At 63.8% G+C, this 13,639-nt stretch overlaps 1 protein-coding gene across 1 annotated transcript; it reads left to right on the top strand.

The window, feature by feature from the left end:
• Positions 1 to 421: 421 nt before the first annotated feature.
• HRH3 (histamine receptor H3) lies at positions 422 to 5,368 on the top strand. Its single transcript, XM_059133859.1, has 3 exons — positions 422 to 1,012; positions 2,048 to 2,214; positions 3,310 to 5,368. The coding sequence occupies exons 1-3, from the start codon at positions 763 to 765 to the stop codon at positions 4,228 to 4,230; spliced, it is 1,338 nt and encodes a 445-aa protein (XP_058989842.1). The 5' UTR covers positions 422 to 762; the 3' UTR covers positions 4,231 to 5,368.
• Positions 5,369 to 13,639: the final 8,271 nt, after the last annotated feature.

Consider the following 13,639-nt stretch of genomic DNA (forward strand, 5'->3'; position numbering starts at 1 on the left):
TTCCCCTGAAACCCGCTTGCCTGAAGCATGACAGGAGGAGGGGGCTCGCGGGGCAAGTTCCCCCGAGCGCAGGTGCAGGCGTACCCCCCTCATTCCATGTCCCCACAATCCCCCCGCTCCCGACGAGGGCCGGCCAGGGTCACCGGGGCTGAGGGCACGGGACAGGCCTAGCGGCGCAGGTACCGGCTCCTGGGTGCGCGGGCCGGCTGGCAGCAGGCGCGCCCCCCGCCCCGGCGCCCGCCCGCTCGGGCCGGGCTCTCCGCCAGCCGCCGTGCGCTCCTGGCTGGGGCTCCAGCGGCCCGGCGGGCACGCGGCGCTGTCCGTGGTGCTGCCGGCGCCGGGCGGGGCGGGGGCGGGGCGGGGGCGGGGCGCGGGCGGCAGCCAATGGCGGGGGCGCTGCGCGGGGCGCGGGGGGCGGCGGGCTGGGCGCGGGGCGCACTCGGCTGCGCGCAGCACTCGGGGCGCACCGGCGCTCTGGCGGCGGCTCGGGCTCCCGCTCCGCTCCAGGTCCGCTCGGGCTGTAGCGGTGGTGCCGCTGGCCCCATTCGGCCCGGATTCCGGCCCGGGCCCCCTCGGCGCCGCCCGCCCCGGCCCCGTCCCGGGCCTCCGCGCCCGCGGACCATGCGCCGGGCACCCCCCGGCGAAGCCGGCCCGGCCGAGAGCCCGCAAACACCAGGCTCCCGGGCCGGGGCCCCTCCCGGCCGCGCGGCCGGCGATCCGCGCCCTGACCCGCGCCCCGGCGCCGCCTGAGCCGGCGGGGCCATGGAGCGCACGCCGCCCGACGGGCCGCTGAACGCGTCGGGGGCGCTGGCAGGCGAGGCGGCGGCTGCAGGCGGGGCGCGCGGCTTCTCCGCCGCCTGGACCGCGGTGCTGGCCGCGCTCATGGCGCTGCTTATCGTGGCCACGGTGCTCGGCAACGCGCTGGTCATGCTCGCCTTCGTGGCCGACTCGAGCCTCCGCACCCAGAACAACTTCTTTCTGCTCAACCTCGCCATCTCCGACTTCCTCGTGGGTAAAGCCCCCAGCCTCCGCCCGAGCCCAGGAGTGCCCAGCCCGGCCCCGCCAGCAGGGATCGGAGCGTGGACTAGGGTGCCTTTTTTGCTCAGGCACACACCCCGCCGGGGAGCCCTGCTTGGGGAGGGGGCGTCCGGGACCCGTGGGGCGGTGGGCGCGGACGAAGTTCCTTGCCTCCCCCACCAAGGGACGGGGAGGGGGGCGGGCGGGATGTTCCTCGGGAAGGGGTCCGGGCGCGCGGGCGCTTGGCAAGGCGCTAGGCGCAGCAGCCCCGGGTGCAGCGCCGGCTCCTGCGCTGTAGCCAAACAAAGGCTGCTGGCGGACTCAGGACGTGCGGAGGGCGCTGGGAGAGGTTTGGGGGAGGGGACAGAGAAGGGAGTTTTTAGAGCCCTGTTGGGGGAGGGGGCCGTGGGGGAAGCGGGGTGGGGGTGGGGGAGATGCTCGGAGGAGCGCGCTCTCACGTGTCCGCGCGCTGCTGCCGGCTTGGGGGCGGGGCGCGCGGAGGGGGCCGGAGCGCCAGACACCTGTTGGGGCTGCTAGGTGCGTCTGCCAGACATTGGTGGCAGTGGGAGCGGCTGGCGCGACGGCAGCCAAATGCCCTTTGAGCCAGGAGAAAGGCTTTCTTGTTTTCTGAGCTGATGAGGAAGGGCTGTCCAAAGGCCGGGATAGGGCTGGGGTCCAGCAGGCAGAGGGGCTCCCTCTGGGGCTTGGGAGGACTGGTCAGAAGTCTGGAAGTCCTAAATCAAGGCTCAGGGTCTCATGGTGCCCGAAGGTCCCCACCCCGTGATCTTCCCTCCTGACTCCAAGTCTGAGAGTCGCCGGCGGGGCTGGAGACTAGGCAGGGGTTGAAGGCCAGGGGCAGGGTAGAAGTTGTGCCTGAGAGACAGGGTGGACGGGAGGGCAAGCTAACGCTTACTGGTCCCAGGAAAGTGGCCGCCCTGCACCCCCAAGTCCTGCTTGTCTCTCCACTGTGGTGAGGCTCACCCCGGACATCTGTCCAGCCATCGCCCACCCTGGCCCTCTTCTCCCACAGGGGCCTTCTGCATCCCACTCTATGTGCCCTACGTGCTGACTGGCCGCTGGCCCTTTAGCCGGGGTCTCTGCAAACTGTGGCTGGTGGTGGACTATCTGCTCTGCACGTCCTCTGTCTTCAACATCGTGCTCATCAGCTACGACCGCTTCCTGTCGGTCACCCGCGCCGTGAGTCTGGGATGCGCTGCCCGTGTTTGGTCCCGGGAGGAGGGGTGGGCCGGGGGTGGCCACAGCAGAGCCGGGCCATTCCAGGTGGTGGGCAGTACCAGGTGAGCCTGGCCCCTGCTGGCCTCACACCCGACATACGGGGTACTCAGTAGCCAGTTGTTGCGGGTAGACATGCCCTGGGACAGGCGGGAGGCACTATCTAGACCTGGCGTCAGGAGCTCCTGAAGGAAGAGGGACAGTTCAGCCTCCACCCTGGAGCAGGTCCAACGTTCTGAGAGCTGAGGGAGGTTCTGGGCCACAGGCTCTTGGTGGTCCCCTCCCCCCATACACACACACACACATACACACACATGTGTGCATGTGTGTGCATGCGCGTGCACGAGCATACCCCAGGAAGCCAGGCATCAGCTTCTATCTCCACCAGCTTCCCTTGGTGTGAGTGGCCACCCTCAGGGACGCTGGACTGCCTGGCCTTCCTGCGTCACTACCCTGTGGGCACAGAGGACGCGGCCGGAGCGCGGGTCTCTTCTTCGCCCTCTCATCTCCTCCTTGGAGGTTGTACCGGTCACTCTGAGCGCCCTCTGCTGGGGGCCTCATGTGTCCTAGTCTAGAGAGGCCATGGGACAGAGGGCACAGCATGGGTTCGGGGTCAAGCCCCGGCTCTGTCCCCTTGAGCCAATCCAGCTGTGGCCTCCGCCTCCCTCCCCAAGCCACCAGGAGAGTGAGGACAGTAATCCAGATGCCAAGACATCCAAAAAGTGCTGAGCACAGAGCCTGGCGCCCAGTGGGTGCTCAGTGGACAGGGCACAATGGCAAGATGGCCTCAGGACCCTCACTGCCGGGGGCGGGGGCAGCAGGCGGGGGGGCCTGGCCCAGAGGGAGCGCGCACGCGCGGTTGGTCTGAGGGAGGCTCTCTGACCGTAGGGGAGCGGGCCAGGGCGTCCGCCAGCCCAGGATCCATGCGGGAAGGGGAGAGAGGCCATGCGCAGAGGCCCAGAGGCTGCTGGTGGGCGGTGGGGGGATGCTCCCAGCACCACAGACGCTGCCCCCTGGGCCCGGTGCCCTTCCCTCCTGACCCAATGTCTCCCATGGCAGGTGTCCTACCGGGCCCAGCAGGGCGACACACGGCGGGCGGTGCAGAAGATGGTGCTGGTGTGGGTCCTGGCCTTCCTGCTGTACGGGCCTGCCATCCTGAGCTGGGAGTACCTGTCGGGCGGCAGCTCCATCCCAGAGGGCCACTGCTATGCCGAGTTCTTCTACAACTGGTACTTCCTCATCACGGCCTCCACACTCGAGTTCTTCACGCCCTTCCTCAGCGTCACTTTCTTCAACCTGAGCATCTACCTGAACATCCAGAGGCGCACCCGCGTCCGGCTGGATGGCGTGCGGGACCCCGAGCCCGCACCTGATGCCCAGTCCTCGCCCCCAGCGGCTGCGCCAGGCTGCTGGGGCTGCTGGCACAAGGGGCGAGGGGAGGCCATGCCGCTGCATAGGTACGGGGTCGGGGTGGGCGAGGCAGCCCCTGGCACGGAGGCCGGGGAGGTGGCCCTCGGGGGTGGTAGCGGTGGGGGCGCCGCGGCCTCGCCCACCTCCAGCTCCGGCAGCTCCTCCCGGGGCACAGAGCGGCCGCGCTCGCTCAAGCGGGGCTCCAAGCCCTCGGCGTCCTCGGCGTCCCTGGAGAAGCGCATGAAGATGGTGTCCCAAAGCATCACCCAGCGCTTCCGGCTGTCGCGGGACAAGAAGGTGGCCAAGTCGCTGGCCGTCATCGTGAGCATCTTTGGGCTCTGCTGGGCCCCCTACACACTCCTGATGATTATCCGGGCCGCCTGCCATGGCCACTGCGTCCCCGACTACTGGTATGAGACCTCCTTCTGGCTGCTGTGGGCCAACTCCGCCGTCAACCCTGTCCTCTACCCGCTGTGCCACTACAGTTTCCGACGAGCCTTCACCAAGCTGCTCTGCCCCCAGAAGCTTAAAGTCCAGCCCCATAGCTCCCTGGAGCGCTGCTGGAAGTGAGCGGCCTTCCTGGGCACCTGGGAGGCCGGGACAGGGCCCTCCCACTGCCACTCCCCTTTGAGGCTCTGCTTCTCACCGCCCACCACCCCCCCTTGGCAGCCGACCCCACCATCTCCCACCTGGCTGCCCTGGCTGTCCCCCAGGTGGGAGCTACACCTTGTCTTCAGCCCATCTGAAATGCCACGGCAGCCTCTCTTAGACCACCTGCCCATGGCGGGGCAGCTCGGTGGGCTGGCCGGAGAGGCCCGAGAGGCCCTCGCTGCCCTGCCACCCAGACCCTGGCTCCACCCCAGGAGGGGCCGTCCCAGCCCTGCTGCCTCCACAGATGGTCTGATGGCCAGCGGCGCCCACCCTTTGCACAGTTACTGCTTGGTGTTCTTCCCAAAGCAAGTGACCGGTGTGTGCTCCGTGCCCCGTGACGCTGCAGTCCGCCCCGCGCGTGCACGCACCTGCACACTCCACCCCCCACCCCCGTCAACGAGCCCGGGCCGTCGGCTCTGCTGCTGTCTGTCCCTGCTGAAGCCCAGGCGCCGGCTCCGTCATCCCTCATCCTTCCAACTCCCTCTGCCCCAACGTGTCAAGCGCCCCCCGGGAACTTCGCGGCCGGTCTCCGCTCTTCCATTCTGGGTGTTTCAGGAAAACGAAGAAGAAAACACGTCCGTGAACCCCATGTTCCTTGGCTGTTTAATCAAGAGAGACAAAATTGCTGAGGCGCTCAGGGCTGGATTGGCAGGTGTGGGCTCCCACGCCCTCCTTCCTCATGCTGCTGCTTCCGGCTGAGCTGCGCCAGCTGCTTCTGCCCACCCCGCCCCCGGGCTCGGGGTGCTGGGCCCTGCCTGGCAGCTCTGAGAGCGGCCGGAGCGCTGGACGTGTGCTCGTCCAGAAGGCCGCCCCTCCCGCTCCATCTGCTCAACCAGCCTCCTGGGGCTGGCAGCTGGGTGGGGACTGGCCATGCCCTGAGGGTCCCGAGGCTTGCAGGGGCAGCCCGAAGAGACCAGGGTCCCGGGGCATGCCCAGGGGAGGGGCCGTTCGCCATGTCCCGTGCACCTGTCGGCGCTCTGCATGCCCCACCCCCTGCGTGTCCACGCGCTATCTTGCAGACTCTGAGGTCCACAGTAAAGCGTATTTTTTTATTGGTGCTGATTCCAGAGGACTTCTTGGGGGGCGGTGTGGGCTGAGCTCCCGTACATCAGTTGGGACCCCAGAGAGATACGAGACCTCTTGGCAGGGCGTGGGGAGCAGGTGGGCAGCAAAGGCTGGCTTGGCCTGTCACATTAGGTTTGAAGCTGATCGGGGACACGTGCCCCAGCAGTGCCCCTACCCATGCACACCTGTTCAGGAGGATGGCACGGTGCTAGGAGGGGCTCACTCCAGCCTTGAGAATATGACCCCTAGCCCCCACCCCCAGTCCAGTGCAGCCTGCCCACCCCCAGGACCAGGGTTTTCATCTGTCTTGGCTGTGATCTTCTACCTGGGGAGCTTCCAGGAGGTATGAGGACTAGAACTGAGCTCGAGGGGTGGAGGGGAAGGGATGGGCCCCAGGAGGGAGGCACCTTGGATGGAGGACCGGTCCTAGGCAAAGGCCTGGAGGTGGGACTGAGGGCAACAGATGGGGACAGGGAGGAGATGCTGCTGCCGGGTGAGCATGGGTCCGATGAACAATCTGTCCCCGCAGCTTCCACCGAGGGGGCAGACGCTGGTCCTGCCCCAGGTGTTCAGAGTCCACTTGGAGAGGGGACAAGACCAGCACAACTTAAGAGAGATTCGAACTTGGGTGGGTAAGAAGCCACCTCCTCCAGGAAGCCTTCCTTCCTTTCCAGCCACTAGAGCCCTTCCTCCCTGACTTCACGTTCTCTCCCCAGCACGTAGGCCCTGCTTCCGCAGGACGTCAGACAGAGCCTGTCTCGTGATGCTCTCTGACAGCCAGGCGCCACTCTCCGCCCTCCAGACACAGGTCAGCAAACTCTGCTTCTCACCACTGCAGAGCGAAGCTGTTCCCAGCAACATTTAAAAGCCTTTCTCCACCCCACAGCTCTATCTGCACCTTCATTTCCCCAAAGCCCCAGAAAATCTCCTCCAGAATCCTAACGTGGCATCGCTTCCCTGCACCCTCTCTCTTTCCACCGCAAGGGACCCCTCTGGCCGAGGCAGGTTGCTCTTCTTTCCTGTCCCCCTCCTTAGTGGCCAGAGGGAGGGGTGAGCCTGGAGGCTCCCCTCTGGGGGCTGGGCACCATCACGGGCAGAGGTCGGAGCGGGAGCAGCAGGAGAAGTGGTGGCAGAGACCGTGGGCGCCACCGCCTGCAGGGCCCAGAGCTCAGCACGCCCTGCGGCACTGCAAGTGGCTGCCCTGCTGGCCCTGCAGGACCTGGCCTGGCCTCCTGGCGGGTGTCCGTCCCCACGGCCCAGAGCTGTCTGGGGAAGGACAAAGGAGCAGTTCTCTGCGGCGGTGGGCGCCTCCGTGCCAATGGCACAGCCAGAGCCTGGGCTGCCCCTCCGCCCAGCCCTCGCTAAATGGCTACAAATTGGAGGATAAAAGCTCAGGCTTTCAAGCAATTTTGTCTTCAATCTCTGGAAACTGCCGCTCCCCAGCCCTGCATGAGGATGGAGAAGGAGAGAAGAAAGACACTGAGTCTATTGGGCCCGAGTCCTGCAGCAAACAAACATGCCCAGGGGGCCTTTCTCCTCGGATTGGATGCGCTGGGGGTAGACAGAGCCAGCGGGCCCAGGGCAAAAGCGGCAGCTTCTGTGGGGGGCCACCCACGCCAGCAGCTGGTGTTTACTGAGCACCTACTGTGTGCCAGGCACTGGGAGGTCGCCCCACAAGCAGCTGATGAGCGGAGCCATTCCCGTGGGGACAGCAGAGGGGCGGGGGGAGAGGAGGGGTGGCCTGGCTCATTAGCAAGGTGGGGGGGGGGCCTGTGTGAGGAGGTGACATTTCACTTGTTCATCTCGCAAATATTCGTGGACCTCAGCGTTGGGGTGCTGCACGAGGCAGTGGGGACCAAGCCTGGGGCCCCAAGGAAGAGCCCGCAGGAGAAGCAGTGCCCTGGTTCTGGGCATATGCTGGGTGAGGGTCCCCCCAGGCTGGGGTGAAGACTCCATGTTTTCAGGGCGCCACGCTGGCACACCCCATCTTTCTACAAAAGGCCAGGTTACCCCATATTTCCTTTGGGGGGGGCAAGGCCACAAAAAGGGATGGCTGGGGCCTCTCAGGCAGGCCTCTGGAGCTCGGCCACGTGGGGCAGCCACGGGGCTATGTGTCCCCCTCCACCCCCATCCCATGCTCATGCTCGTGGCTGGGCTCGTGGGTGCAAAGAACCTTTCCACCAGCACTTGCTGCAGCACCCTCTGTCCTCACAGGCAGCCCACGAGGGGCACTCGCATTCCCCACTCAGTAGATGCTGGAGCTGGGGCTCCAGAGGCTGGGAGGCTCACCCTCTGCCTACAGCAGGCAGTAGGGGTTAGGGCTCCATCCCTCCATTCCTCTGGGCTCTCCCCTGGGCAGCGGGGACAGTGCTGCCTAGAAGGGGTCCTGGGACCTCAGCTCGCATGTACAAAGCATGTACTGAGCACCGGCTGTGTGTTCTCTGCTGGGCCCGAGGAGCTGGGAAAGTCACCCCTGCCGAGCCAGCAGGAGAAGGGAGAGCAGGCAAGGTGAGCTGTGGAATCGGCAGTCCCGATGCCCAGCTGCCCAGGCCAGGCAGGAAGCGTGTTTGGAGGGAAACTGAAACCTGGGGAGGGGGACGGCCCCAGCCTGCCCGGCGGGTCTGTGTGGAGGCTGGGACTGGGGCCAGGTATCCCGCGGGAACACCTAGCCCTCTCTCCTTCCTGCCCCAGGCGTGGCTGGCCTGGTGGCCTCCAAGGCTGTCCCCTGGAGGGAGCACACTGGGGAGGCCACGGCAGAGGGAAGCCTCATCAAAAGCTGGGAGGAGGCTGCTTCCTGGTGCCCTTGTCTGAGCGCCTGGATCCAACCGTGCCTAAAGCCCAAACCCGGGCCTTTCTGTTTCAAGAGTCACCAAACACCCTTTCCTTTCTACAGCTGCCACAAGATAGGGTTTTGCTATGTGAGGGAAAATGTCTTGTCCAGCAATACTTGGCCCAGACCTACATCCCTCTGTCTCAGGGGCAAAAGATCATTCCTGCCGTGTGAGGCCTGTATCTGATTAATAAACAGTGGGGAAGGGAGTTAATTACTTAGTAACATAATAACTGCTTGTCTGTATGGTTATGGGCAGGAAAGCAATCTTCCACACATCGGGCTCTGAGGGTAGAAAAGTCAGGAGGCTGAGGCCCCCTGCCTGTGACATCCTTCCTGTCCATGGGGTGCCACGCAGAGACCTGACCTGGCCCTCTGCTTGGCCTTAGGTCTATTCGCCAGGGCGCTCTGGCTGGCATTCAGCACCCTGTCCCCAGGGAAGCAGGCAGCTCGCTGTGAAATCTGGTGGGAATTTCTCAGAAGGGCACAAACATACAGGAGCACCCCCTTCTCTGTGGGGATCCATCGCGGACCCCGTGGACCCCGGAAGCCAAGGGCAGGGCCACGCCCGCACGCACCGTGCACTTCCCTCCACACACACGCCTCCACAGTCAGGTGTCAGTGATGAACGGGGCACAGCGAGGGAGGGTCAGGAGCCACGGACGCCACAGGACAGCCGTCACCATGTGTGGTGACAAAAGTTGTGTGAATGTGGCCTCTGGGCCTGGAAACGCCTTCTGGTCCTGGGCTCACCCTCCTGTGACGATGGGATGAAATGACGGGAGCCACGCGGGCGGGGGACGAGCAGGAGGGAGCCCCGACCTTCTGCCCGTGTGTCCGTGGGGCCCTGTCACTGATACCATGGGTGAGGGGCACAGCTGTGTCCTTCAAAAGAAAAGAGGAGGAGAAAGGAGAAGACGCGTTGGGGTGTAAGGAGAGGAGGTGGCGAATGGCAATGCGCTGAAGACGCTTCTGTGACACTCCAAAGTCACACCAGTTTCCAAATTCAAACATGACAAATTTCGTGATCTTTAAATGCTTCCACTTTAAATGATGATGATCTTTGCAGAGTCCAGGAAACACTGGCCCCCAGCTGAGGTGTAGGAGCTGGACCAGCTCAGTGGATGGGGAAGGGCCTGCCTCGGCCCTGGGCCACAGTCTGGGCTGCTTCCCCAGCTTGGCAGAACCATATACTCCTGGGAAGCCAGGAGGGTGGAAGGGCGGGACAGCTGTTTCCTCACTGGCCCCTCCCTGGTGCCTCCAGGGTCCATCAGCTTTGTCAGCGGAGGCTCTGCTCTGCCCCAGGCCCGCCAATCCATTAATTCATACTAAACTGTGTTGGACTGACTCTTCCAGGGAAAGTGGAGAGTTCCATTTTAACAGAGGGCGGGGCGCCTGGGTGGCTCAGTGGGTTAAGCCGCTGCCTTCGGCTCGGGTCATGATCTCGGGGTCCTGGGATCAAGCACCGCATTGGGCTCTCTGCTCAGTAGGGAAGCCTGCTTCCTCCTCTCTCTCTGCCTGCCTCTCTGCCTACTTGTGAGCTCTGTCAATTAAATAAATATACTCTTTTAAATACTACATTTTAACAGAGGGCAATCTTTAATTAAGTCCAATCCCAACACAGGTATTTCAGAGACGAGCACACAGTGACCGGCAGAAGGGATATTGTCAGTGAACTTTCCTAAGCTCCTGCTACCTGCTGGGCCGTGAACCAGACACTGAATTCACCAAGGACTCCAGATCTATCCAGCTGGGAGCTCAGAGCCCTTGGACGAAGCCCTCCCCCAGCGGGGCAGTGGTTCTGTGAAGGCCACCAGGCTATGCGGACCTATTGGGGTCACACGGATATTTCCTGGGATCAGAACTGGGCCCTTTGAGGTGCCCCCTTTGGTCAGCTGGCACTGGGGCAGGCCCAGGATGGCTCCTCAGAGGCACTTGGGAAGGTGTCCACTGTCTCTGGGGTCTGTCTTTGTGGGTAGCTGCTGCTGAGGCCACCTCAAACACACCAGGGGGCAGCTGGCTGGGAGTGGCCGGTTGGGGCTGTCCTGACGTAGGGAGGGCCGGGAAGTAACTTGGAGCGTGCGATGCTGGGGAGGGGGACGGCCTACTGGGGGGATTTTCTGGCCACCCTCCCTACCTGGGGCCTCCCCTGGCCTTGGTCATCTGAGCACCTGTCCCTGGGGCTGCAGGGGGACACCCTGAAGGGACTGTCAGGCAGAGGGAGACTTCCATACCCCACAGAGACAGTAGAGTGTGAGCTCCGCTGGTCTTGGCCACCGTGGGCAGTGTGGGGGCCAGAAGTGGGTAGGGGGCCATGAGGTGGGGCCTCTGCACCTGCCTCGGGCCCCAGCTACAGGCCTGCAGCCCACCTCCTGCCTGCTAGGGGAGCCCCTCTACGGGTTGGAAGAAGGCAGTGCCCTCAGGGAGTGGGGGAGACTGCAGGGGTGCCCCTGCTCCCCTGCAGCCCTGGGCCATCCTCTCCCTGGCCAGGCCCAGCCCAGCCCTCCAGCCCCCCCTTCCCCTTGGGCAGGCAGATAAAAGGCAGGAGCTGTTATCTGGATTTCAGATTCGTAACAAACAGTGCTTTCGTGGTAGTGCGCAGAGTTCTTTGTTGTGGATCTGAAATTCAAATCGCATCTGGCAACCCTCCCTGTCCTTCTCACGGACACTGTGGCGGCGGGGATGCGGGGGAGGGCTCCGCTCTAAGGAGCCACCTGACTCCATGGAAAGGACTAAGTGCTTGGGTGGGGGGACTGGAGGGGTGTGGGCCCTTGGCCTGGACCCCTGGATGTGCTGCCTGGAGTACTCTGGGTGGGGCTGAAGTGAACAAGCTTAAGGCCCCCGGGGCCAGGCCAGTGGAGACCCTGCTGCCCTGGGCCCTCCTGTCCCCACTGCACAGATGAGGGACCCTGGGCTGGGGGCAGGAAGCACAATCCCCTCCCCTCCACCCCCAGCAGGGGCCTTACTGCACACACCCCCGGGGCTGAGTGTCACAGGTACAGTGACTGATCACCGATCACCGTCAAGGCAAAAATCAGTAATTTCCTGGCCCTGGGGGAAATGCCAGTACCCGTCAATGTTCTGCAGAGGCCTTCTCAGGAATCAAACGATTGCAAGCCGGAGACTAGCCAAGCACCCCATCTATGGCCTCCATGGCCCGGAGGCAGCCCTGGCTGTGCCCTGTGAGTTTGGGGGCCTGTGGACTGTGGGATCACGTAGTATGTGTGGGCAGGGTCACGGTGACTCCCCATAGCCTGTGTGGCCCTGCATACACTGGACCAGGGGACCTGGGGGGCCCCTGTCCTATCCGGCTTTCTCGATCCAGCCCTTTCAGAAGCAGCCTTGGGTGGCCCCAACCGTCCGAGCCCATGCGGCAGTGATGAGAATATGAATGCCGTCGCAGCGTCCGCCCGCCCCGAGGACCCTGCACGGACCCATTTACCCTCACGGTGCGCGTGCATGGTGTCCTGGATTCGGGAAGCACATTCCCTGCAGAAGCCTGACACCCAGGGGTGTGTGGGCTGCAGACGGATCCGTTGTGTTCTTTTAACCTTATACGTGTCTGCTTTCAACAAGCATTTATCAGGCGTGACAGCGTGGTGACAGTCCAGGCACATGGGGTGGCGCGGACCCGATCCCGTGGTCCCCACAGAGCTTGTCTTGAGAGCAGCTGCTTCTCCAGTCTTTTCTGTTTGATGTCCCTTCTGAGGTTGGGGACTCGCACGCAACTGTAGAAGCAACAGAGACTGCACGTGTTCTCCGTCCGGTTTCCCCACCGGCGCCTCGCAGAGAGGCCGGGTGGGACCACACTAGGACGTGGGCATCGCCACGACCCACGGACTCCCACGTCACCTGCACTCGCATGTGTGCGAGTGTGCAACGGCACATTGGGGGGGGGGGCTGGGATAATTCTGCTATTGTGGTCAAATACACAGAAAATGGACCCTTTAGCCCATTTCTAAGCATGCAGCTCGCTGACACCGAACACGCCCTGCCGTGCTCCTGCGCCACCCTCCAGCTCCCCATCTTCATTGTCCCAAATTATAGTCTGTCACCCTGAAACATTCAATTCTTCAAGATCTTACCACCTGTGCAGATTCACATGGCCATGTTGAGGCAGGACGGCTGTCACCAGGGCCCCGTGCCAGCCTCAGCGCCCCGAGCACCAGCAGCCGGGCCCCACCTCCACGGGGCTTCTGGAGGGTCACCAAGGTGCAACCCCACACGCAGCCTTGGGGGGAGGGCACAGAGCCCGTGTGTTGCTGAGCAAAGCTGTCCTCTCGGTAGCCTCTGATCACTGGCCCTGACATGACTTACCTGAAGTAACATCGCCCAGCATCTGTGCCCTCAGGCCTCTGGGCACTGGCCCAGTGTGAGACACAGCCCGGGCCAAAGAGGCATCTGCGGTCAAGGAGGCTACGTGGGGGCAGGAGTGGCTGCACAACGTCAGGCAGCCACACTCGCGGAGACACGCTGCTCGTGCCCATAGTGGGCCCCAGCAGGCGGGCTGGTTTTGGTCGGGAGGATGGGATGGTCTCCCCGGTGTCGTGGAGGACGTTTGTGGGGTGTTTGGGGAGGGGCGCTGGGCTCTCAGGGAGCAGCTCCACTACGGCAGGCATCGGGAGCGCCCGTCGTGGGGCGCAGCGGGGTGGGGTGGGGGCTTTGCTCTGAGGGAGGGTTTCTGATGCGTGGGGAGAGGGAGGGACCCAGGCACATCAGGGAGATGTACAAAACCTCAGAATTAGAAGGGGTGCTCTCCACCGTGCTGTGTAACTGGCACTAGCCCTCCGCTCCCCCAGTCACACACGCTGGAATCTCAGGGTCGGACCACAGTAGGACCGCATTCGGAAATAGTGTCTTTTCAGATGGAATTAAAGATCTCAAAATTATATCATTCTGGCTTAGCATGTACCTTAAGTCCAATGACCAGTGTCCTTGTAAGATGGGGGGGGACACAGAGAGACCCACAGTGCGGTCCTGGGACCATGGAGGCAGACTGGAGGGATCCTGGCCTGGGACCCCTGGGAGCCGGGAGGATCCAACCCTAGGCCTCCAGAGGTGGGACAGAATGAGGTTCTGTTTCAAGCCCCCAGTGTGGGGCCATCATGGCACTCTGAGTAGATACATACACATTTGATAAAACGTCACTTTAAAGCACACACAGACTCTACGCACAGTGCCAGCCCTTCCCGACACACAGCCGGGCCTCAAAGACGATGCTCGCGTCTGGGGGCAGGGGAGGCAGCAGCCCTGCTCCAGGCCCCACTGCATCTTGGCTGCCTGCCACCGAGCCCAAGGCCGTGGTCCCACGATGGGCGAGCGGCGAGCTGGGTGCTCTGAGGGCTCCAGGCCCTCCAACCCCACTGCCAAGAAATCAGCGTCTCAAGGAACCCGGACGGAGAAGGCCCAAGGAGGGCTCATTCCGCGCCTTTG

The sequence above is a fragment of the Mustela lutreola genome, chromosome 9 (assembly GCF_030435805.1).
Source record: "Mustela lutreola isolate mMusLut2 chromosome 9, mMusLut2.pri, whole genome shotgun sequence".
Lineage (NCBI taxonomy): Eukaryota > Metazoa > Chordata > Mammalia > Carnivora > Mustelidae > Mustela > Mustela lutreola.